This window comes from Corythoichthys intestinalis, chromosome 15 (assembly GCF_030265065.1).
Source record: "Corythoichthys intestinalis isolate RoL2023-P3 chromosome 15, ASM3026506v1, whole genome shotgun sequence".
In the NCBI taxonomy this organism is placed as follows: domain Eukaryota; kingdom Metazoa; phylum Chordata; class Actinopteri; order Syngnathiformes; family Syngnathidae; genus Corythoichthys; species Corythoichthys intestinalis.
In genome coordinates this window covers 27,420,132-27,445,334 of record NC_080409.1, presented here as the reverse complement: position 1 = coordinate 27,445,334, position 25,203 = coordinate 27,420,132, and the positions used below count along the sequence as shown (strand labels likewise).

The 25,203-nt window shown below is 36.9% G+C and overlaps 1 protein-coding gene across 2 annotated transcripts in view; it reads right to left on the bottom strand.

The window, feature by feature from the left end:
• The window catches only part of akap6 (A kinase (PRKA) anchor protein 6), a 182,208-nt gene that overhangs the window by 54,368 nt on the left and 102,637 nt on the right, over positions 1 to 25,203 (bottom strand). For both annotated transcript variants that reach the window (XM_057858801.1, XM_057858800.1), the window contains exon 15: positions 21,426 to 21,546. In XM_057858801.1, coding sequence (XP_057714784.1) covers positions 21,426 to 21,546 — 121 coding nt within the window. The remainder of the gene's footprint in view (positions 1 to 21,425; positions 21,547 to 25,203) is intronic.

Here is a 25,203-nt window from a genome sequence, read left to right as displayed (position 1 = left end):
GGGGCAGAACAGTAATTATCGACTATTGATTCATTCTAATTGATTTTTGAATGGGATGTAAAGCACATTAAATTACTTTGTGTTGAATTGTGGTATACAAAGATATTTGCCTTGCCTATGCATATTAAATATATTTTTACATTTATTTTATTATTTAAAAAATCTGATTTCATTCAGGTTATTACCCTTTCAATGAATAATGAGATCTTTGCAAATGTTGGCTTTTAAGACATTTACATAGTTCCAGTATGGATAATCAGACTAATCTCAGTGCTGTTTTTGTTTCCAATGCACATTTTAAACTAAAATGTAAATATGCCAGTGAGTCATCGCAAAAATAATCTGTGATGAGTAAACTATCAAAATAATCGTTTGAAGCAGCTAGACATGTGCCGATTACTGTTTTCAAGGTATATCGTAGTATGAAAACGGTTTCAAAACCGCAAAAATTTTCCGTCATACCATCCCTAAGGTATTAGCTATTTTTTATGTCCCAAAAATGCTTGCAGCTGTAAGACTCAACCGTCCCCCACCGGTTGTTGCTCAGTGTCAGTGAGTCAGCTGTGCTACATGATGGCTAGAGGAGGTGAAACTCCTCAACTTTTTCCCTTATCGAAGAAAATGAAATCGCTGCAAATATTTGGCTACAGAAAAATCACAGACAGCCGCGGCTTAGAGGAGGAGGACCAACTGACATGTAAAACATGTTTGCGGAGGGTGAATGCCGAGGAGGCAATACCTCCAATATGATTTCGCATTTATACAAAATGAAAGGTTAGTAAACATTCATGAACATTTCCCACCAGCTACGAGAGTTAACTCTAGCGTGTTTAAGGTGTCTAGCGGTGGTAAAACGTGGTGTTTTTTTCTCTCTGGCAACTGTCTGTGTTGAGGGAGAGAGTGTGTGTATAATGTAAACATGATACAAGTCATACACACGTGACTTTTATGGAAAATAATTCAAAATATTTTTGTTCTGATGGTAGTAATGTTGAGCCGTGGCCATGGGTTTAGGCTCACCTAAAGGACTGCATTTATTTTAATTTTATTTCGAATACAGTGGTACCTCAACATACGATGGCTTTGATACACGAGCTTTTCGACATCCGACGTATAATTTGACTCACCATTTGTTTCTACATCCGACGACTTGCTTGAAATACGACGACATGACAGTATCGCAGACAGACAGACGGCTGATTGTCTCGTGGGAGAAATCAACACAGGTTTCAAAAAGGTTGGTACAGGTGGTGAAACAAGAAAAAAAGGTGACGCTTACCATTGAAATGCAGATGCAAATTATAGAAAAGTATGTGCGTGGGGTGCGCATCATTGAACTGGCTCAACAATACATCTCCACGAAGTCGGACGGTCCCCCTCTGACCATCGTTGGCCAGTATTTATAACTTAAGTTTACAATCATAATTGTGGTAAGATCGCCAAATAAATCACCGGCTTCGTCAGGTTTTTATAATTTATTTCAGAACTTATCCAACACAAAATGCCAAATGTCCGCCGCAGTTGATGGTGTTCTCAAGAAAACTTTGAAAGCCAAAGTAAACTCTCAACCTCACCGCTCTCTCTCTCTGTCACGTCATTCACGCGGAGTGTTCAGGTACATAAGAAAAAAAAGTCCGCCCCATTAGAACCTGATTTGTTACATTACAGGAATTATTAATATTATTTTTATATTATTATTCTGATTTGTATTTACAATGTATTTGTTTTGCTATGTGTAATTGCCATTTGTAATAGTACCGGCAGTATTTATTAAGGATTTAGTGTAGGTTTTTTGGCTGTGGAACGAATTAATTTAATTATAATGTATTCTTATGGGAAAAGCCTGCTCAACATTAGCCCTTTTCGACTTACAAACAAGGTTCCTGGAACGAATTAACTTTGCATGTAGAGGTACCATTGTATATATGTTTTAAAATTTATTTAAACTTAACATTGTATTGTTTTGAAAAATAAAAATCCTGTTGAATGGAAAAAATGGTTTGTTTGTTTGTTTGTTTTTAAACAAAGATATCGTAAAGTAACACATTTTAGGGCTGTAATTGCAATACCAAGATACAGTGATATTTTGGCTTAAGGTTATCATACTATCAGAATATCATACCGGCACTGCCGAGAAGCACCCCTAACACACATATGGACAAGATGGAGTAGTGTACTTTTCTCCTTCGAGATTTTTCCCAATCTCGCATTTGTGGGTGTGTGGGGGGTTGAAAGTGCGTTTGTGTGTGTTTGTGCGCTGAGCAAATGAAAGCGTGGGGTCGGTTTGTACAAGAAGGAAAAGCAAAGAGACGTTCCCAAGCAAGCCACCACAAAGAACCCCTCAACACGTTTTAATTGTTGCCATGGCTACCGCGTGAATGAAGCATTTGACTGGCCGGGAAAGACGTCTTCCATTCATTCCATCACGTGTGCATGAAGAAGGAAAGCACAGTTGGACATGAACTTCCTACCGGACAACAAAATTCCCATCATGTCATCTTCAAACCCCCCTAGCACACAAACGTGTTCGTATAAATGCTGTCCTATGATTGGTCCGCTGGTGTGCTAGATCACCTTTGACCTGCTAAGAACCATGGGAATTTTTTTTTTCACAGTTAAACAAAGGATTGCATATATTTATTTTCATTGTCATGGTTTGAGGTAACCTGTTAAAAATTTCATAGTACTGTAACTCTTTCATTCATTTTACTAAAAGACAACCCCAATTCTAATGAAGATGGAACATTGTGTTAACATGGTTGAACATGATTTGACAATCATTGTATTCTGTTTTTTATTTATGTTCAACACAACTTCCCAACTTCCCTAGACTACGAGTTGTAATACAAATAATTACATTTCAGATTGATTTTGAATTGTCAAATTTATTTTTATGGCCCTAAATCTTCAAAATGATTCCAAAGGACTTCACAACTTCAAATAAATTAACCCCTTGGCTGCCAGTGATGAACGTTCATTCTCTACTAGCCCTCCCCAGTTCTAAAGGATTGGTGTTCACTAGTGACAAACTCATTTTAAATTCACAGCAGAAGAATGGAATTGGCACATGATTATGACCGAAAGACTTATACAGTACAGTATAGTTATAAGAGAATATTATCAATTTAAATGAATAAATGAAAGTAAGAGTTTAAATGATATTAAATATAAGATGGCATTATAAAATGAGGCAAACATTATAATTAATCATTACAAATAAATATTAAAAAGATTAATCATGACAATATACAGTATGTACATAAATTAAGAAAAATAAATGTTTAAAGAAAAAAAGAGTAATGTTAAAGCAAGTATAATGTGGACCATAAATAAAATGACTATATTTTTACTTCACAATTTATTATTACTAATTAATGTTTTTATTTAAAATACTTTAAAAAATATTATTGTTAATATTATTTTTTATTTTTTACATACTTTACACAAAGAGATATTTGAATATTTGTTAATATTTGGGGGCACAAAGTAAATTGTATTTTATTTTCTTAAGTTGAAGTAGTTTATTTAAAAATTTAATTAAATGTAGACAAATTATAAAAAGCTGTTAAAAGATCAGGTTAACACATATGCAATCAATCAATAAAATTTTTAGTCATTTATAATTACTTGCAAAAAAAATTTTTTTTTTTTTTTTTTAACATATAGATAGTTGAATTTTTGTTGTCATTATTTTGTGGGAGCACATGCAATTTTATTTTATTTTATTTTTTAAATAATCAATTAAAAACTATTAAAACAATTTTGCAATACAAATTTGATAAACAAATACAGTTTGAACTTGAGGGTTTGCTGTGACATTGAAGGCAATAGACGACTAAAGACTGCCAGTCCCCCAGTCCAAATGGATTCGCCGTCCATCGCCGTCAATAGCACCTCTGTGGAACGCAACAAGTTTTGCAGCAGCGACCTTGAGGTGACATTGACCACTTTTTGTGCAAAGGCGATGGCTGCCTGCCACTTTCTGCGACTTTGAGTCAAGAAGGCGTTATTGGGAAGAAGAACGTTTGGTCTCCGGAGAGCCGACGCTAGTGTGGGGAGGGGAGCGGACGTGGGGGGATGGAGTGCTGCCGCCTGCCGCTGAGTCGTGTCTCTTTGTTCTAAAGCAGATATATCCTCCACTTTATCAAGAGTGACACAAGAAACGCGCGCAAAAGTAGCTCCCGAGGGAGTGCCGGCAAGCACGCGCATTAGGAAGAGAAGGTTTGGAGATTGACAAGGTTTGACGACACACCTGAACACTACTTGAAAACTGCGTGCTCGATGTGGGCGTGGAGAAAAGGCAACCTGGTTTCATTCCTTCATTTAACACTTTTTCCCTTTATTTTATCCTATCCTTTCCTTCTTTTCTTTCCCTGCTTGGTTCTGTCCTTCATCCCATTTTTCCTTCTTTTTGTCTTCCTTTTTCTCTGCCTTCTTTTCATCCTATCTACCGAAATTTTCGCACTATAAGGCGCACCTGACTATAAGCTGCCAACCACCGAATTTAACAGTGGACTGTCATAAGACCAAATGAACCACCTTGAGTGCACCATCATTGCTTCAAGAAGCTCCATTTGGCCATCACTGTTCTCTTGGGGGAGACAGTCAATCTTTGCTTCCACGCTCTGTCAACACTCTTGTCGTCCAACATGCCTCCTAGCATGCATTGCAGCGCTCCAGATGTAAACAACAAATCAAAATTCATATCCTGTGCTAATCATTTCTTTGGTAACACTTTACAATAAGGGTCCCTTGATTAACATTATTTAATGCATTTTTAGACAATAATTCATGTTTAAGAAACATGACAATAATTTATTTAATCCCTTATCTCACATTTATTAATATATTAATTAACATGAGTTAATGCATTAGTTAATGCATTTTAAGACAATAATGTTTAAGTACATTACAATAATTAATATAATTGCTTATCTAACATTTATTAATATATTAATTAACACAAGTTAATGCATTAGTTAATGCATTAGTTAATGCATTCATATATAATCTCTATAATACATTGCTTAACATTCATTCACATATACATTAGTGCATTGATAAATAGTTACTAATGTATACTGGTACTAGCAAGTGATTATGTTATTTTAAAATGAGAAACATTGCTCTGTGAGTCCTTGTGTGCTGCTAACCTAACCTTAAGTATGGTATTATTTCACTTGAATGTACCTCATAGGTATTACTTAATCTTAATTACCGTAATTTCCCGAATATAACGCGCACTTTTTTCCCCCCAAAATCCACTTGTAAAATCATGGTGCGCATTATAAACGGGTACATGGATGGAGACAGAAATATATATCACATATATACGTGTATATATATATATATATATATATATATATATATATATATATCTCGATTTTTTTTTTTTTTTTTTTAATTGACACGGCCACGTTGTGTTGAAGAAACGTATGCGGCGACCCGTTGCCGACCATTACGGTACGTGACGTCACCATTTTGTTTCGGTAATACTTCACTCTTATCGGCCGAATGATTTCGTCTGTGTTAAATTCTGCTTTTTTCACTCTTCATAAAGCACAGAATTTAGTTTCTTGAACTCATTTGAGTCAACGTTTATTGCAGCTCCGCAACTCGGACCATAACAAACGTAAGCACACAGACTTCCTGTGTCCGTCAATTATATCTGTCCCTCGGGAAACTCAAACCCAAATAACAATAGTTCCTATTGTTACTGTCGTTTTGACAGCGATGAGCTCTCACGGATTTCCGACTTACGTTCTCACTTTCATTTTACCGTATCAATCCATGGAAGAAACATTTATTCATCATGATGAAACGAGCAAGTTATACAGCAGCCTTTAAAAGAAAAGTCACATGTTTTGTTTTCTCCTAGATTCTGGTAAATTGGAGTAGTTGTCAAATCATATTATTACCGTAAATATTGTCAGTTTATGGTAATGTTTTGAACTACCAATGTGCTATGCTTGTGCTGTGTTTCACCAGTCAGTAAAATGACATTTCTGTATCGGTACACGAGCTCTGTTTTCTTGTATTCTTCTATCTATTGGTGCTAAAATTAGGGTGCGCGTTATAAACGGGTACAAGAATTTTCCCTAGATTTTACAAGTAAATTTGGGGTGCGCATTATACACGGGTGCGCCTTATATTCGGGAAATTACGGTAACCATTACTGAATGTTTTTGGACCCTTATTGTAAAGTGTAGCACATGTGTCCATTAACTAAGAAATTATAAATGCCCCCCCCCCCCCCTTAACCTTTATTAACCATTACTGAATGCTTTTTGGACCCTTATTGTAAAGTGTAGCACACGTGTCCCTTTACTAAGAAATTATAAATTCTAAGTTAACAAACCCTAACCCTCAACCCTAACCCGATATAGGCCTATATATTTTTTTAATTTTACCAAACCATTAGTTACTGTCTGGTTATGCACTAACTTATGCATTAGCTAATGCATTAACTCATGTTAATTAATTTATTAATAAATGTTAGATAAGCAATTATATTAATTATTGTAATGTTACTTAAACATTAGTTATTGTCTAAAAACGCATTAACTAATGTTAAATAAGGGTTACAGAAGAAATGATTAGCACAGGACATGAATTTTGATTTGAGTGTTATCATTTCTTCAGTTAGTGTTGTAGTTTTTTTTTTTTTTTTAATTAACTGCTAGTCATGGAATTTGGTAACACTTTATTTGACAGTGGCGCCATCAGACTGTCTTAAGACCATCATAATTATTTGACATGACACTCCCATGAGCATTAATGAATGCTTATAACAGATGTCATTTTGTGTCATCCGGCAAATGGTCTCCCTTTTGAATGGATGTAAAAGATCCGAGCTGGACATAAATAGTGTTAGTGACATAATTTGCCAGATGACATTTAATGACATCTGTCATAAGCATTCATTAATGCCCATGATAATGTCATGTCATATGACGGTCTTATGGCAGTCTTATGACGCCGCTGCCCAATAAAGTGTTGCCTATTAACCCAAGTAAATTAACAAATAAGCCGCACTGGTCTATAAGCCGCAGGATTCAAAATGAGGGGGGAAAAGTAGCGGCTTATAGTCCGAAAATTACGGTATCCTATAACTAACTCCTTCCTTCTTTCTGCACTTCTTTCAGTCCTTCTTTCATCTTATTGTTATTTCCTCTTCATCCTTCCTTTCTTCCTTCTTTCACTGGTTCATACATTCCTAGTCCTTTCTTCATTCCTATTTTATCTTATCTTTTCCTTTTTTTCCTTCCTTCATTATTTCATTACTTCCTATTCCTTTATCCCATCTTTCATCTCATCTAAACTCACTTTCTTCTTATTAACTTCCCGTCTCACTGTCGTCTTTTCATTCTATTCTTTCCTACTACTTTCCTTTCTTTGCTACATTCCATTCCTTATTCGATTTTTCCTTATTTTGCTTTCTTTCCTTCCTGTGTCTTTTCATCCTACCTATCCTTTCCCCTCTTCTTTCCTACTTACTGTACTTCCTTCATCCTATATTTCCTTTCCTTTCTGTGGCTCCTTCATTCCTTCCTATTCTTTGTTTCATTACCTCTTTCATCCGAATTTTCCGTCCTTTCCTCTTTTTCCATCCTTTCTGTCTGCTTTATTTCATACTGGCCTACCTTTTCCTCCTTCCTTTCTGTACTTCTTTCAATCCTTTCTTTATCCTATTGTTCCTTACTTTCCTCTTTTCTTCTTCATCCTTCGTATCCGTTTTATGTCTGTGTTATTTCATCCTATCATTTGTTCCATTCTTTCCTCCATGTAATTTTTTTGTTTTCTTCCTCTTTCCTTCCTTCTGTCCTTCATTAATTTTTGCCTTCATTTCCTCTTTCATTCTTTATTCCCTTTTCCCTTCCTGTCTGCCTTCTTTCATTCTATCATTTAATAATTTTCCTCCTACTTTCCTTTCGTCCTCTCCGCCATTCCTTTTTACTTTCCTTGCTATTCTTTTCATCTTTCCTTCCTTTCCACATATATTCAGTCTTCCTATTCCTTGCATCGTAGCTTCCTTCCTCCCTTCCTTCGTATCATTTCCTTCCGTTGAGATTTTTTCCCCTTCCATCCTTCCTCCAGCCTTACGTCCTACCACTCTAAACATCGTGACTTCACTTGGGTTCATATTTCCCTTCTTTCCTAGTGTTGTATCTTTTCCTCAAGTTTTTTTTCCACCATTTCAATCATCATTTCATCAATATACTCTTCATTTCCATCTCCACCGTTACATTTCATCATTTCCATTTTTCCTTTATACCTTCTTTTGTTCCCCCTTCCAATCAGCCCTCTTCTTTTTCGCACTTTAGTTTAAAAACAACAAGTGTGCGTGTGTTTCGCAACCAACTTCACACCTCCAATGGACAGATGAAGTGATGAAGGTCTCAGAGGATGAAGGGGAGGGGGGCTGACGCAACAATATGTGGCACAAATGAACTTGGGCTGCTGGCTGTGTTGTCATTTCAACCTTGACGACTCATCTGACTCCAATTAAACATTACACGTCTCTCTCTTCTCTCTCTCTTAGTTAATGCTCAAGCCTTGCTCGCTCCATGTGTTTTAGTGGGTGTTGTTTAATTGAGTGGGGGGTCAGACTTTCCAAGCAGCCAGTTGCTGACAGCGTCTTCCAGTCAAAACAGTGGCCGTCTATCTAGGGTGCCCAAACGTCCTCTTTTGCCCGGACAAGTCCTCTTATTACGTGCCCGCCGGAGTGTCCGGCCAGGTTTCATAAATTCATGAAAATGTCCGGTTTTTATCATTTTTCACGTGACCAATTTGAAGAGAATCCCTCTGGCCGCTAGGGGGCAGCGCCTGCCTGTGTTGACGTGGCTCCTACTAGTAGGTGCGGGAGTAAATCTTCTTCTTCTTCTTTTTTGTTGGCAGTTTACCCTTTGTTTCATGGGGAATTTTCACCATCTACTGACGGTTTGGCGAGAGATCAGACTCCAGTAAGGAGTTCCCTAAGGAGTTCTAAAAGACGTGGCTCCATACACCATTCTGTAAGTTTATCTCCTATTAATGTCGACCACGTGTCTTCTGTTGTATATCGGGTTATATGTGTACACAGAGATGCAGTATATTGTATGAGTCTTGTAATTGTTCTGCGTTAGTTTATTTGGTTGAATGCTAGTGTTATATTTTAAATAACTGTGTTTCTTATGAGTTTTTTTTTTTTTTTTTACGATAAATACGTATATAATGGCAACTGCTGACTTCTATCGAAGATTTGTAATGGTGTAATCTGTAAAATCCCGTTTGGTGTCGTATCGTTGAGCTGCCGATGATTGTAAACTTTTATAGCAAAGTTTGATTTTGCCTCGGCTCCTGTACTCGCTAATAGTGTAGCAATCAGTGAGCTCAGCCGCGCTAGGCATTATGGGCAATGTAGTTTTGAACTGCTGCGTTTGGAAACATGCTGGTTGAATAGCTTGTCAGTTTATTTCGGTTGTTGTTTGCGTACAATCTAGAACATTGAATAAAAATAAAAATTGAGTGGGAATAACAATTTGTCAACAACAATTGTCGTGATAGTAATTTAAAACGTTAAACATTAAAAAAATGTTGAGTTGGCACATAGCCTACTGTGTGTTTGTATGTGACTGGACTACATTTCCATGGGTCTGCATTATATATATATTTTTTTTTAAATCATTATTGTTTTTGTTTTTTTAATTGTTTGATAATTTTTTTAGGAAGAATGAAGCCTGTTGAGTAACCAGTTGAGTAAAAAAAAGTAGGTGATATAGGCATCTTTGAGTAATCTTCGAGTATAATTCAAGTATCTCGAGGCCGGGCCGAGTGTCCTCTTTTGTGGAAATCAAAATATGGTCACCCTACATCTATCGCCATCACTGACAGACAATATCCCCTTACAGACTTATACCCCGCTAAATTCCAGTGTAAAGTAACACGGGATTTACCCGTGCCATGGTTTTCAGAGATGGGAAGATGTACCGGGAATGACCAGGGTTGGACACTTTCGACTTTTCCCGTTTAGGCGACTCGCTGCTCTCTGTGTGGGGAGGGCATGGGGCGAGATTTAATAACCCCGACATTACGTCATTTTTGGTCGGTATTGACAACAAATTAAACCACACATTTCAAAAGATGGATGATGGACTGTCTCTTCCTCGGCTCTTAGATCCAGTAGCAGTACCGCTTTTCGTCTTACGACTGTGAAGAAGGCGGAAATGACAATCGGCCTGCCGTGATATTTACGTCATCAGCCTTTGCGCTGTGACCCGGGAATTAAATGGCTGCTTTCACACATGCTATGTCCCGGGTAAGTACCGGACATTTTACTAGGAAGCGACACGGTTAATGTCCATGTCTTCTCTGTGTCAGTCGACCCGGGAAATTGCTTTCAGACATAAGGGCTAGACGTTTAAATGCCGGGATTTAACCAGAGTTAAGTCAGAAAGGGGCTAATGAGTTAATTTGACAGTCTCTAGGCTTTTCTGTTGCATGTTTTTTTTACAGAGTCTATACAATTTTTGAATGCTGATTTTAAATCTGGCATGAGCTTTTGTCTGTATGCAATCGGAATTTTGATGTCCTTTTATTAGTGTGATTTTAAATAGATTCATCATATATTTTCACCCAGTACCAGTTTAACTTTTCAAGCCTTTGCATAGTTACATACATTTTTCTGACGTTAGCTTGTCATAGTTGACTGATTTTCACTTATTGGAGCACTTGGCAGCAGTTTACTACAGCACAGGTCACATTGTATCTATTGTAGGTGTCCGGTGTCTGCATTTGTCTAAAACATAGCATGATAGGTATTATTTTGATACATATTGTTACTTGAAGGCTATTTCATAAATGCCTATTATAAACACATTTTGTCAAAATTATGTACTTAATATACAATATATATAAATACACTGCAGGCCAAATGTTGGGACACACACCTTCTCATTCGTGCATTTTCTTTATTTTCATGACTATTAACATTGTAAATTCTCCCTGAAGGTAATAAAACTATGAATGAACATGTGTGGAATTCTGTACTTAGCAAAAAAAAAAAAAGTGAAATAACTATAAACGTATAATATTCAAGTATACTCAAAGTAGCCCTTTGCTCTGATCGCTTTTTAGCACACTCTTGCCATTCTCTTGATGAGCTTCAAGAGGGAGTCACCTAAAATGGTTTTTGACTTCACATGTATGCCTTTTCAGGATTAATTTGTGAAATTTATTGCTTTATCAATGTTGTTGGGACCTTAATTTGTGTTGCATTGGATAAGGTGTGTCCAAACCTTTGTATGTATTAGTGCTGCAACAATTAACTCATTCACTCCCAGCCATTTTCACCGGAGCAAGGCCCTTCGCTCCCGGCCAATTCACTGGATTTTGACTGGTTTTGCAAGGCCCACAGAAAATTCTGTTCTATTGCTATATAAACATGGGACCCACCAAAAAAGATTAGACTCTCTTCTTTCAGTAGAAAAAAAAGTAAGTTCCTATCTTTTTCCATTCTTTAGAAATCAGCATTAGAAAATAGCTCAGTTTGAGCAATTTTCCAATTTCTGATGAAAAACCCGAGAAAATTAGCTTTTTGTAAACGCAAAAATTTCAAACATAACTTTGACTTTAACATGGCTATTTTTTGCTTCAGTGACATCCCAAACTTCTGAATAATGTTTTCCTTTTACAAAATAACATGAACAACCAGCCAAATAGAGCTTTTGATAACAAAGAAACAATTTATTCACACTTACCTAACTGAGAGATGACGTTTGGTGGCTGCGACAGCGGTTAAACTTTTCCTTCATTGCCGACTGTCTCGTAAAGATGGATTTTTTTTTTTGTCTTTTTTTTTTGTGGTGACCACTGTCTCGTTCGCCTGGGGAACTTATGTTCCTGGGGGGGAACTGGTTTGGCCGTGCGCGTTTCCGTGCAGGACACTCGAGCGTGCGGTGGACCTGAGCAGCAAGCTGCGAAGGGGCTCTGCAAACTTCCCTAATAAAGTTGTACTGTTTGAATTGGGTTGTTGGGTCTTAACAAATGCGCTACTGCCCTCCAGTGGCCAGTTTTATTGCTTTAAAATTGGTTTTGAGGCTTGTTTTTTGTTTCGCAGATAGATCGGAAGCTCTTGATGCTTCTTGTACAAAAAAACGCAAAAGACGTATAAATACATTTTTGGGACAGTGAAGCATTTAAAAATAGAACATATTTATACGTTTCTGGGAGCAAATGAGTTAATCAATTAACTCGAGTAATTCGATTAAAAAAAAAATATTAGAAATATCGGGTAGGCCCAAATTTTGCTACTTCGAGTATTCGTTTAATTAAAGTGGCATTGTAATGGTTTGTTTTGAAAGTGTTTGCATTTAGTTTTATTGATTTGGGTGGATACACTGCCCTCCAGTGGCAAGAGTGAATATGACATAACTTATTTCACATGGCTGAATCCAGCTGCTCCCTGTTAAGACCAACATAAGCTAAGTTTTTCTTTGAGCTAATGGTTTCTAATGCGTTTTTAATTCGTAATTTAGTTTATAGGTACTGGTATTTAACTGGGTTTTTTTTTGTGGTAATATGTGTTTAAACCATTGTATAAAAAAAAAAAAAAATTCTTAAAGCATTTAAGCTAGCGAACTTTTTCTATGTAAGTTAGTCAATTGTGTTTTTTGTTGTTGTATTTAGATCCTCATTTTTTTTTTTTTTTCATAAACCGTTTGAGGCTCAGCTCAGGTATTTTAATTTTTTTATGTTCCTTATCCGATTACTCGAATATTCGAACTAACAAGTTCATCGATTAATCAACTACTAAAATAATCGATTGCTGCAGCCCTAGTATATATATTGCTTGGCAATCTTTTTGAATAGCATAAAAAAGTTTAATCTTGATTTGCGAGGGGGAAAAAAAACAATGTAAAGTTTACAGAAAAACACTACACGAGATTTGGATTCAGTACCCCAAAATGTGTGTTTGCATCGTTGAACATTTTTTTGCTTAACCAGTGTAATCAATCTATCGCTCCCAGCCCCACGCAGTTTAAATGGATTGGACGTCTATTGCCGTCAATTTACACAGCCATTCAAGAACCACAAAGTCACTGGTGTCAATAAAGACACACAGCTCACACACACTTGAGTGAAAAGTGCCCCGTGTAAGATCACAATAAACAGTACAGTCGAATTCAGCCAAGAAACACACACACCTCGCAAAAAAGAACAAGTTTTGTTGACCGCCGGTGTTACTATGGTTACGGGGTCGAGTCCCCCCCAGCATCTGAGGAGAACACAGTGAGGTTCTTTAACGGTCACACGGAGAATAAACACACACACACTAGACTGTTCTAAAGCATCTTGGAAGGCACACAAACACACACACAGGCAAAGCCTGCAGGTAAACAAACAAGTTGCATCGCCGGCGTTATTCATGCACATCAACTGTATCTAGTTACAAAAAAAAATTTTAGACATAAACAAAGTCAGCCTTCTATATAACAGTACGTACTGTACATCTCAGTATCTTATTTACTGTATACTAGGGTTGTTCCAATCATGTTTTTTTGCTCCCGATCCGATCCCGATCGTTTTAGTTTGTTTATCTGCCGATCCCAATATTTCCCGATCCGACTGTTTTTTTTTTTTTTGCTCCCGATTCATTTCCAATCATCCCAGATAATTTTTCCCGATCATATACATTTTGGCAATGCATTAAAAAAAAAATGAATAAAACTCACGCTTAACGCTTAACCCCCTCCGCTTAAAATAAAGTTACACGAAGTCACTTCCATGTTCCAAATATTTTTCGGTGCCACACTTTGTGAGTGCAACAATAAGGAGGATGTTTGTTGTTATTATGAACCAATCTTTAAACCAAAACTAAAGACTCTGGATGAGTGTAAGACATTTTGTCTGTAAGGTTAAATACAATTAGAAAGCATTTAATTTAAAAAAATATATGTATTAAAAAAAGGCATGTCCGATATTTTTTTTCCGATTCCGATACTTTGAAAATGACGTGATCGGACCTGATCAATCGGCATCCCGAACATCTCTACTGTGTATATCAAGGGATATTTAAATATTGTACATTTATCTAGGTGTGTCCGTATTGTGTACTAACGTTGTCACAATTTCACATTGCTGACTTTGGCATGATACCTGAATAGTATTACAAACTGGTACCAAAACATTACTATATACTGTATGTCAAATATCGAAATAATAATAATAAATAAATAAATAACAGATATACAGTGGTACCTCTACTTACGAATGTCTCTACATACAGAATTTTCAGATTAAGATATGCCTCAACGGGAAAATATTGCCTCTTGTTAAAAAAATACATTTCAGAATACAAAAGGCAAAAATACAGCATGGCTGGTACTTGCAGCTCCTAGAGTTTACTGAACGTAACATACTTCTAGCTGCTTTGCCATTGGCTATTGCCTAACATTCCTGGCATCCAATTGGCTAAGAGGGACCTATACCGTATGTGTATGTGTGTATCCCAAAGTCCTCTTCATTCGCCCCTCATGTTCTGACAGCTTTACATGACTGTATTAACTTTTATTATTTATTCTTGTTTTTATGCACGACTCAGATTTTATGTTTATTGTGCAATCATCTAATTGTAACATGTATTTGTTACATGTTTTAATGCATTTCTTTGCATTATAAAATTAATGTTGGGGGGCTTGGAATGGATTACGGTATTGACATGGAAAACACGTCTCTACATACAGAATTTTCAAGTAAAGAAATTACTTCCAGCGCCAATTAATTTTGTAAGTAGAGGTACCCTGTACAAGCAGAAAAACAATCAATAAATCCAAAAAATGTAAACATAAATGGATAAAAATATAATGCATAAATGAGCAAACACATTTTAAACCTCCGATAGAAAAAAAACAGCTAAGAAAATAATAATTTATGTTCATATTAATTATACTGTGTATTTCAAATATAGATTATATTAGGTTGCTCTTGATTGAAAACATAAAACAAAAAAAGCTCAAACCTGGGTCAAGTACAGGGGCTATACTAGTATAGCACTCTGCGTATGGACTTTATTAGTGTTGTGGAAGATTTGGACGTTAAGTGTTTTTCTTGGTGAAAGAAACTAGAAGATACCGGATTTTCCACTTTTCGAGTAAAGTTTGTGAGTTTTGGCAGAATGTGGAAACGACATGAAATAATATGCCAATTAATTTAGAGCCCTGAACACTCACGCATGCAAATGGATAATCCCAAATGTCTAAAAAACAAAACCGATGATTGACCTTAATCCAAATATTGGCTGCATGTAGATATGGCCACAAATTAGGCGACATGCATTGCAGAACACGGCCACTTAAAAGCTTAACAATAATTGAATGTCAATTTTGTGTATATTTAAGATCGCATATTTCTTTTCTCTGCTTAATTACCACCACCAGTAGGTGAAACCTACAGGAGGCGGAGGTTATGTATTCGGTCCTGTATGTATGTTCATCTGTATGTTTCTGTTCAACATCACTCGAGAACAAATTAAGGGATTATTATTAACTTATTAAAGGATATTTTTTTAAATAAAGTTGTCCGATGATTACTTTTTAACCGATAGCCGATATCCAGATATTGTCCAACTTACTCCAAAATCTAACTCTAAATCTGGTAACGATATCAAACCAATACTGATTTTATGAGGTCATGGACTTGAAATTTTATAGCTAATTGTATTGTGATGCCCCACAGGATGCTTTAATAATGATAAATGTAACAACTTCAAGGATTTCCAAATAAACATTTTGCGAAAAATAAGAGAACAACACCTTCAACTGAAGCATAGACTTTTTAATGTATTGACTGCTCAGCTCTGTCATGCAGCTCACATTCAAGAAGGGGGCCGCCCACATCAAGAGGAGCTATTCAAAAATCGATCTAACGCCGGATTTGTATTGAAAACGTACGAAAGCTGAACCGCATACAAACAGGAAGTATTGTCTTAGGAGTGATTTGTTCGAGGATTCAAGGTAACTATTATATTTTTCGTACCATGCATGCATTTTGAAACGTGAAAAAAATCAATTGGAGCAATTAGGCGTTACTGCATTGGCATCATAGTTCGCAATATTTAGGTTAAATAAATGCTAAATGCACGTTTTTTTGTTGTTGTTTGTTTTAACCAAGAATCTAGACTTTTTTACGCCCATATCTATAAAGAATTCAGGGATTTAAGCATTTATTCACAAGAATTTCCAACCGAAAAGCTCCGTTTACATTAGGCGGCCGCTAGCTACATTTACTAACAGACTAGCATTGAACTTCGACATGCTTACATAAAATAAACACAAACTGCCCGTTTTTTTTTTTTTTTTTTGCTTTTAACCAAGAATCGAGACTGTTTTACAACCACATCTATAAAGAATTTGGTGATTTAAGCATTTATTCACAAAAAATTTCACCGGAAAAGCTCTGTTTATATCAGGCGGCCGCTAGCTACATTCACTAACAGACTAGCATTGTTCTTCGACATATTTACGTAAAATAAACCCTAACTGCACTTTTTTTTTTTTTTTTGCTTTCAACCAAGACTCGAGGCTGTTTTACAACCATATCTATAAAGAATTCGGGGATTTACGCATTTATTCACGAGGAATTTTCACCAACAATACAGGCCCCCTGTTTATCTGCCCCGCGGCCCATCAATACATTATGTAGTCTAAGACTGAAGTTATGGAAAAAGTGCCTCAAAAGCACCAATATACAGTGGGGAGAACAAGTATTTGATACACTGCCAATGGGTTTTCCCATTGACTGTGTATCAAATACTTGTTCTCCCCACTGTATATCTATTGTTGAAATGAAAATAAACATCAGGGTTTTTTTCATCAGGTGCCAGAGGAAACTGCCATAACACATATGGCTCACACAGTGCTTCTGGCTCAAAATATCAAAAAAGAAACACAGCTTCAGTACAGTGAATGAGGTAAAATGTTGGCATATGAAAACAACCTAGCACTGCTATGATTAATTGATTAATTGACAGCTAATTGATTATCAAATCACTCGACAACTTTTTTTTTTTAGCTGATGAATTGTTTATAGACTTTTTGGCCTAAATATGATTTTGTAGCATCTTTATAGCAAACCTTCGCCTGTATTTTTCATGTTTTAATTAATGTGCTTTTTTAAATTAAAAAATAAAAAGAAGGTGGCAGTTAATCTTTATGTTTTAATTTCAAATTGCATGCTTTTTAATTCAAAATATCAATAAAGGCACACAGTTTCAGTACAGCGAATGAGGTAAAAGGTTGGCATATGAAAACCAACTGTCAATAACTTTTCAAATAAAATCAGTGCAATAATATTAGCTGCTGTGCTAAATAAGGCGTGACAAGCCCTTGTAGAAAGGCAGAAGGCTTATACATTCGTTTTTAAGCAACGTGCATATCGGCCCAAAACCGATAATGAAAAACCGATGTCGATATTATCTAATATCATTTTTAAATGCTTTTATCGGCCGATATTATCAGCTACCCGATAATAACAACAACAAACAACTCTCGTTTGTCATTGAAAAAGGCCGAGCGAAGTAAATTTGGGAGTAATAAGGTCAAAGGTCACTGAGGTAGGAAATGGAATGCTGTGATAACCTGAAGAATGTACTGGTACCTTATGCTACACTAAGCTATACATTTAGCTATACGTTTAGACATATACTTTAATGTTGTATTTTGTCTTCACATGCTTAAACCTTTATAAGCTATACATGTGTAGCCTGTGATGACCACAGATGTTGTCAATTTGTATTATTAATCATTATTGTATTTCATATTATTTTTTATATATTTCATGAATAAATACATTTATGAAAAACAAATACACTCTGGTTATGGCCCCTAATAACATTGTAAAGTAGATTCTTAGTATTTAATAGTAATAACTGTAGCTGGGAAATCTTTGGGAACAGGAATAAAGCAAATATTAAAAAGTGGGCATGTCATTTGTTGGCCATCGTCACAGCAACGATGTCCGACAAGACAACGACCTTGGGCCCGGCGAGGAGGACCATCAATATTTTAGCAGCCCAGTTGACACATCAAAAAAGAGAGAAGAAGAAGAAAAAGAAGGAGGAGGGGGAGGAGAACGGCCAGAGATTCCTCACTCATGGAAAATTGATGGCTGTCATGAATATTCATACATGGATGAATATTTGAGCGAGCCTCCTTTGGAGAAATTAGCTTCATCTTTACACTTATCAATAATTCGCAGGCCAGGTAAGCGTGTTGGACCATGAATTAATCATGGAGCACGCACACACAAAGTTAAGAATATCAGGTTAAAAATTGGAAACAAAAATATAAAGGGACGTGAATATGCATGAATGTGCCATTGTTAATCGATTCATTGACAGCTAATTGATTATTAGATTGACTTGACAACTATTTTGTTTCTAGTCGATCAATTGTTTATAGACTTTGTGGACCTAAAAATGGTTTTTGGGAGCATTTTAATAGCAAATATTCACCTGTATTTTTAATTTTTTAATTAATGTGCATTTTAAAATTAAACTAAAAAAAGAGACAGGCAGTTAATCTGAATTTTTTTCATTTCAAATTTTTGGGTTTTTAATTTATTTAAAAAGCAAAAGGGGGAAACCAATGAATATTCAGTTTTTTATGGGGAGAATTTTTAAAATTTGAAACATGAAATCGACATTAATCGTTTTGGGACACTAAGACATAAGCAAATATTCTTTTTAACTTTGTATTAAAAGGGAAAAAAACTATAGTCTATACTTTCAATTTTTTATTTATTCATAATGTTTAAATTTACTTTATTTACATTTTTAAAATTATTTTATTCACATAAAAACAAAAATATAAATATTATCTTTTAATTAATTCATGAGAAAATATTTTTTTAAATCCTGCAAATATTATTTTTATGATTTAATTATCTTTATTTAAATTTGTTTTAAAACGGGAAAAGCCAAATTTTTCAAAATTCTTCTTAATGGCCTATGAATTGTTGAATATTACAGAACTTCATCCAAGTAAACTTACCGATTTTCACTTCCTTCGGTTTAAACGCCGTTTTAGAATCCCGTCGACACATAGATAGATAGGTAGATCAGGGGTCGGGAACCTATGGCTCGCAAGCCAGATGTGGCTCTTTTGATGGCTGCATCTAGCTCGCAGACAAATAATAATTTATTTAAAAAAAAAAAAAAAAAAAAAAGTTTCGTTATACTCCTTTGCACTGTTACCGGCACCCCCAAAGGGTCACTGTCCCGTTTCAATATGACCGGCATTGCAAATTTAGTGCAGAAGAAGTGGGCGAGCGTAAGGGGAGAGAGACAGGTGTAGAAAGAGCTGCGCAGAAGCGCTGTGTTGAGTGGCTGGGTGTCTCCAACTTGTTTTTGTTTGTGTTAATAAAGTCTCCGATAAAAAGCCATCCGACATGTCTATGTGTTTTTATACAGTATGCCACCTCCCGAAGGAAGAACCGGATGTAGGGGCTAGAGTGTATCACAGAAGTGAGTACACCCCTTGTGTACTGTCTTTAGAAGAGATTCCTCCTGGGGTGACAGCCATGCACACCAATTTGATGTAGAGTGCAGCGTATGGTCTGAGCACTAACAGGCTGACCCCCCCCCCCCTTAATCTCTGCAGCAATGCTGAGAGAACTCTTGTAACGAGTCACATGACATTTTGGAGGGAAAATGACAAGCAGTACTCAATTTGGACATTTAGGGATGCATGTAGTTTCTAAGGGATCTACTCACTTTTGTTGCCAGGGGTTTAGATATTAATGGCTATATTTTGAGCTATTTTTAGGGAAAATAAATTAACTCTATTATATAAGCTGCACAGAGACTACTTTTCATTGTGTCAAAGTGTCATTTTGTCAGTGTTGTCCCATGAAAAGATATACTTAAATATAGTCAGAAACGCGAGGGGTGTACTCACTTTTGTGATACGCTGTACGACGAACAAACCACTCCCGTCTACAGTTCAGAGTTGAAAGCAGTGCAGATTGATAACAATGCATTGTGCGAAACGGTAACGGTCACCGGGGACTAGAGAGCCTGTTTGCAGTAATTTTAGTGGGAGAGTGTCAAAACATAGATGTCGTTGTGTCTATCTATTTAACTATCTATCAATCGCGTAGGCAACGCAGATGAGGCAGAGACACTGTTCATGGGGTTGCTATATTTTGCTGTCGAAAATAGCGGCCGCTGTGTGAATGTGCGTGAGATCAGGAAGTAAACTTCTCTTGTTTTCAGTTTCGTTTTCCGCGTTGTCACTTGTCAGCTAATGTTAGAAACCCTTTTGAGAAGATGACAAAAAGAAAAAAGATGAGGAGTATCGTACTATTCAGCAGGACATAAGGACATAAATGCAGCACCGTTTTTTTCTCTCGCTTTGGATGAGTCAACTGATGTAAGCAACTTATCCCAGTTAAGTGTGATTGCAAGGTTTTGACTATGAAAGGGAGAACAGAAGGGGAGGATTTATTGAAGTCCTTCACTGAGTTCACTAAAGAAAAAAATCTACTGATGGATAAACTTGTTTCGTGAACATGAAAAGAGACGCATCCTAAGTTTCTTAACGGCTGCATGAAGCTTAACCCCCTGAAGTATCAACTAGACTATAAAGCCATCAGAAAAACCATGCAGCACCATTAATGGTAAGAAATACTTGTCATTGATAGCAACAGCATAACAATGTTATTAAAAAGAATTCAGAGACTTATTGTACTTTAAAATTGTTGAAATTACATAAAATGCACACATTACTTGTATTTTTAGAATTTAAACATATTGTATGGCTCTCACGGAATTACATTTAAAAATATGTGGTGTTCATGGCTCTCTCAGCCAAAAAGGTTCCTGACCCCTGTGGTAGATGTTGCGTGTTAAAGAAGGCGGGGTCAGCAGAGGGTGATGCTGCCCTCTGATTTGTTGAGCATGTCAGCACTTACATATGAGGGAGCCATGCAGACTGTGCAAGCGAAAATGATATCTGGTCCGCGGCGCTACCTCTATATACAGTCTATGGCCACTACTACCGGTTTGAATTGAATTATTTATTTGACTAAGGAGGCAGAGCTGGGCTCCGGGGTGGCGGAGCTCGACTTCGAAGTGGCAGAGCTCGACTCTGGAGGGCTCCGGCCCACTTTAAACCTTGTATATATACAGTATATATCTATCCAATCCACTTGGTCTGAGAGGCCAAGCAGTGATTGCTATAACCATCAAAAGCACTGAAATACGATTATTCAATGGCACCCATCAAAATGATAATAGATTTGATGTCAATACATACGGTATACGTATACAATTAAATTATATATTGTATATTTAAATTAATACTTAAAAAAATTACAGAATAAACGAATAAAATAATGTTGGGGGCGCTACTCATTAACAATTTCATGGCAAGTCAGGTGGGTCCTACCTTGAAGAGGTGTTCCAGCTGTTCATCCGACATCATTAGCTGGTGGCTATCAGTTACCATGGCGTCCACGTCTGTCAGCCAATCCCAGAGCTCGTCATACGCGCACTCCAATTCCTGCAAGCTGAAGACACAAACATATTTGTGGCCATTTTTAGAGTACATTGTTCTGCTGGCCAGTGAATGTCCATTTTTATAAGCACTGGATTGGTCGCCACAGATTGACATACAATGGACTGCATGCCCTTCGCCCTACCAACTCCTGCCCCCTCCGACAAAACTAGATTGCATCAAATATGGATGCTTTTAGAATGTCGGAACTCTGTTCAGACATAACACACACAGACACACTCTAGTGTCAGCCGCTTTATCAAGGTTTGCGTGTGTGTATTATTTACACAATGGCGGTCTTGGGGGTCTCCACGGGGCTCGCCAACATGTTTCTCAACATTAGCGCTGAAATTGTTTGGAATTCTCCAGTCGCAGACATTTTGACAGCTCTATCACACACACGCACACAGGTGTGTGAATAAACCATGAATGGAATGACAACAAAAAAAAGCAAAAGAATACAAAGGGAATAAAAGTGTGGTTTTATCATAGCTCGTCTGTGGACAACTTAGAAATACAAACACACATTTACTTTCAAACACGCTCTCTTATTCCTTGACCCTGCTGATAACCATCGTGATTTCCAGCAGTAGCCACGTTTACATGGAGCCAAATATTCCAATTACAATCGGAATATTTGTTCAAACCGAATAAATGTGTTCCATATAAACACCTCATTCGGAATGAACAGGCCCAAACCGAATGGAATTTCATTCCGATTCACAGGGGTGGAATATTCCTTTTCCCAAACCGATTAGAAGTAAAATTATATCATGTAAACAGGGAAGCGGAATGGTGTCTGGTTGCGTTCTTTCTGCGCATGCTCCGTACTGGCGTGGTGACGTCACTTGGTGACGTAAGTAACGTCACTTGCAACATGGCTTCCAAGCACACGCACAGCGCACCCACACAACTTTTTAAATGAACGGCGTATCATTCTGAAGTTTTGTTTCCACTCGAAAAGTTAAAACAGCAGCTGATCTGACGATCGATCTCCATGTTTTGCAACGTGACGCTTTGTTTTGATTAATCTGCGCATGTCAGACGGCAGTTGTCAAACGTCCTTTCGGAATAAAGGCAGACACATGTAAACGCTGGATCGGAATAGATGAAGTGACATGTAAACAGCTGATGTGAAATTTCCATTCGGAATGATTTTAATCGGTATGAATAAAAGTCAGCATGTAAACGTGATGAGTGATTTCCAGACTGACATGAACAATATGTTTTGTTTACACTTTTCACGCAAATGTTCATGGTTTCGGAAATTAGATTTTGGACTTAAAAGTGAAGTAAAATGTTTATTTTGAAAAAAAATTTACAAACACTCAAATTTGGAGGGAAAAAAGTAGTAATCTAAAAGCATGCAACTTCTGAAGCAATTGCATGAAAATACTTTCATGATGGTCAAACCCCTGTGGTTTTTGGGTCACCACCTGATGATTTTGGATCACGTTCTGTTGGTTTTGGGGCAGTTCCAGGTCACTTCCTGTGGATTTTCAGCCAATTATGAGTTCATTTCACGTATCCAATTGTAACTTCCTAGGTACTTGATCCTCTGTTTAAATGCTAGCTCCTCCCACCAGAAATTAATTTGAGGAGATTGAGATATTGACAACGGAGCATAGTAGGAGGAGCATCATTGGTTTACAGAAATTAGATACCGTAATTTTCGCACTACAAGGTGCACATGACTATAAGCCGCCACCCACCAAATTGGACTTGAAAACGACATTTGTTCATACAGAAACTGCACTGGCCTATAAACCGCAGCTGTCCTCATTCTATTATGGGATATGTATACCAAAAGATATTATCCGGTAACACTATATTTGACAGCGGCATCATTCGACTGTCATAAGACCCAATGAACCACCATGAAGCTTTGAACTAATTGGCTGCAAAGCTTGATTTCTACAAGAAGCTTCATTTGGCCATCACTGCTCCTTTGGGAGAGACCGTCAACCTCTGCTGTCACCTGCTGTCAACACTGTTGTTGTCCAACATGCCTCCTAGCATGCATAGCAGCGCTACAGATGTAAATAACAATCCAAATTATTGTTCTGTGCAAATTATTTCTTCAGTTACTGTTCCTGTTGTTTCATTAATTGCCAGTTATGGTATTTGGTAACACATTATTTGACAGTGGTGCCATAAGACTGTCATCAGACAATCATAATTATAACATGACACTGTCAAGAGCATTAATGAATGCTTATAACAGATGTCATTTAGTGTTAAACGGCAAATGATCTCACTTTTGAATGAATGTAAAAGATCCGAGCTGGTCATGAATGGAGTTAGTGACATAATTTGCCGGATGACACTTATTGACATCTGTCATAAGCATTCAGTAATGCCCATGATAGTGTCATGTCATAATTATGATGGTCTTATGACGCCGCTGTCAAATAAAGTGTTGCCTATGAACCCAAATAAGTCAACAAAAAAGCCGCACTGGACGCGGAGGATCAAAATGAAGGAAAAAAGTGGCGGCTTATTGTCTGAAAATTACTGTAATCTTCCTCGATCATTACGTCATCTAATGGAGGTGACAACTACAGATGATGTACAGTACGTCATTAACACATACCACAAGATGTTCACAAATAGATTGCCTGCATTGCGGAGTTTTTACTCTGTCCCGAAATGATGAAAAACTTTGATACTATTGTAACCACAAAATATCCAGTTCATGGTTTATATTTCAGGTGGTATTGAATTCAAGTCAAATATAATGAATGATGTAAAGCTTCATAACTTTGAACCATCTCGATTAGTTGAGGTCGAGGAACTATAGCATTTTCGCTGTGGATACATGAGAAGTTCCTTGTTTTAAGAAGCCCAATGAAGCTCCTTGATCCTCGGTCCCGGCATGCTTCTCAATGTATGTTTAAGAGACACTCCTTAATATGGCAGCGTGAGAACAACTTCCTTCAATGTTTTGAGGAACGGGAACAAAGAATGTTGCAATTAAGACAGTCTTATTGAATTAAGTTCGCTTCCTGTTAATATTTGGGATATTTAAGAGCCACCGATTGATAAAATAGTTAAAAGCAATCACCACTAACAGATAGTATCTCCATTGATGGAACCACAAAAAATATATATATATTTTTTTGTGGGTCCACATATGAAGATGTTTCCGTTCCTCCAAGTTAAAAATCAAAAGGATTGAATGGAGGATTTCTTGCAGATGTTATTCAGTAGGAGTGGGAACCTCTTGGTACCTCACTATACGATACGATTTGCGATGCAAAGCTCACGATAACGATGATTTGACGATATGGCGATACAACGATTATCGATACATTGGTTAGGAAATCATTCTAGGATATTCTACAGACAACTAATGTACAGAAAAACAAGCTTCTGCTGTGAATTGGAATGAGTTTATCACTTGTAGACGTTCAACCTATTTGAACTGGACATTCGTTCATTCGCTGCCATCCCTCCCACTTCAAACGGATTGAACGTCTATGGCCGTAAGTGACAGCCAATGCCAGGCAATGAGGTAATTTTGGGCCATTTAAGGTCATTTACCTGTTGATTTTCAGTTACTTCTTGTTGATTTTGGGGTATTTAATGGGTCACTTCCTGTTTATTTTGAGTTACAGAACAGGAAGTGACCTGGGAATCACCCGAATCAATAGGCAGTGACTCAAAATCA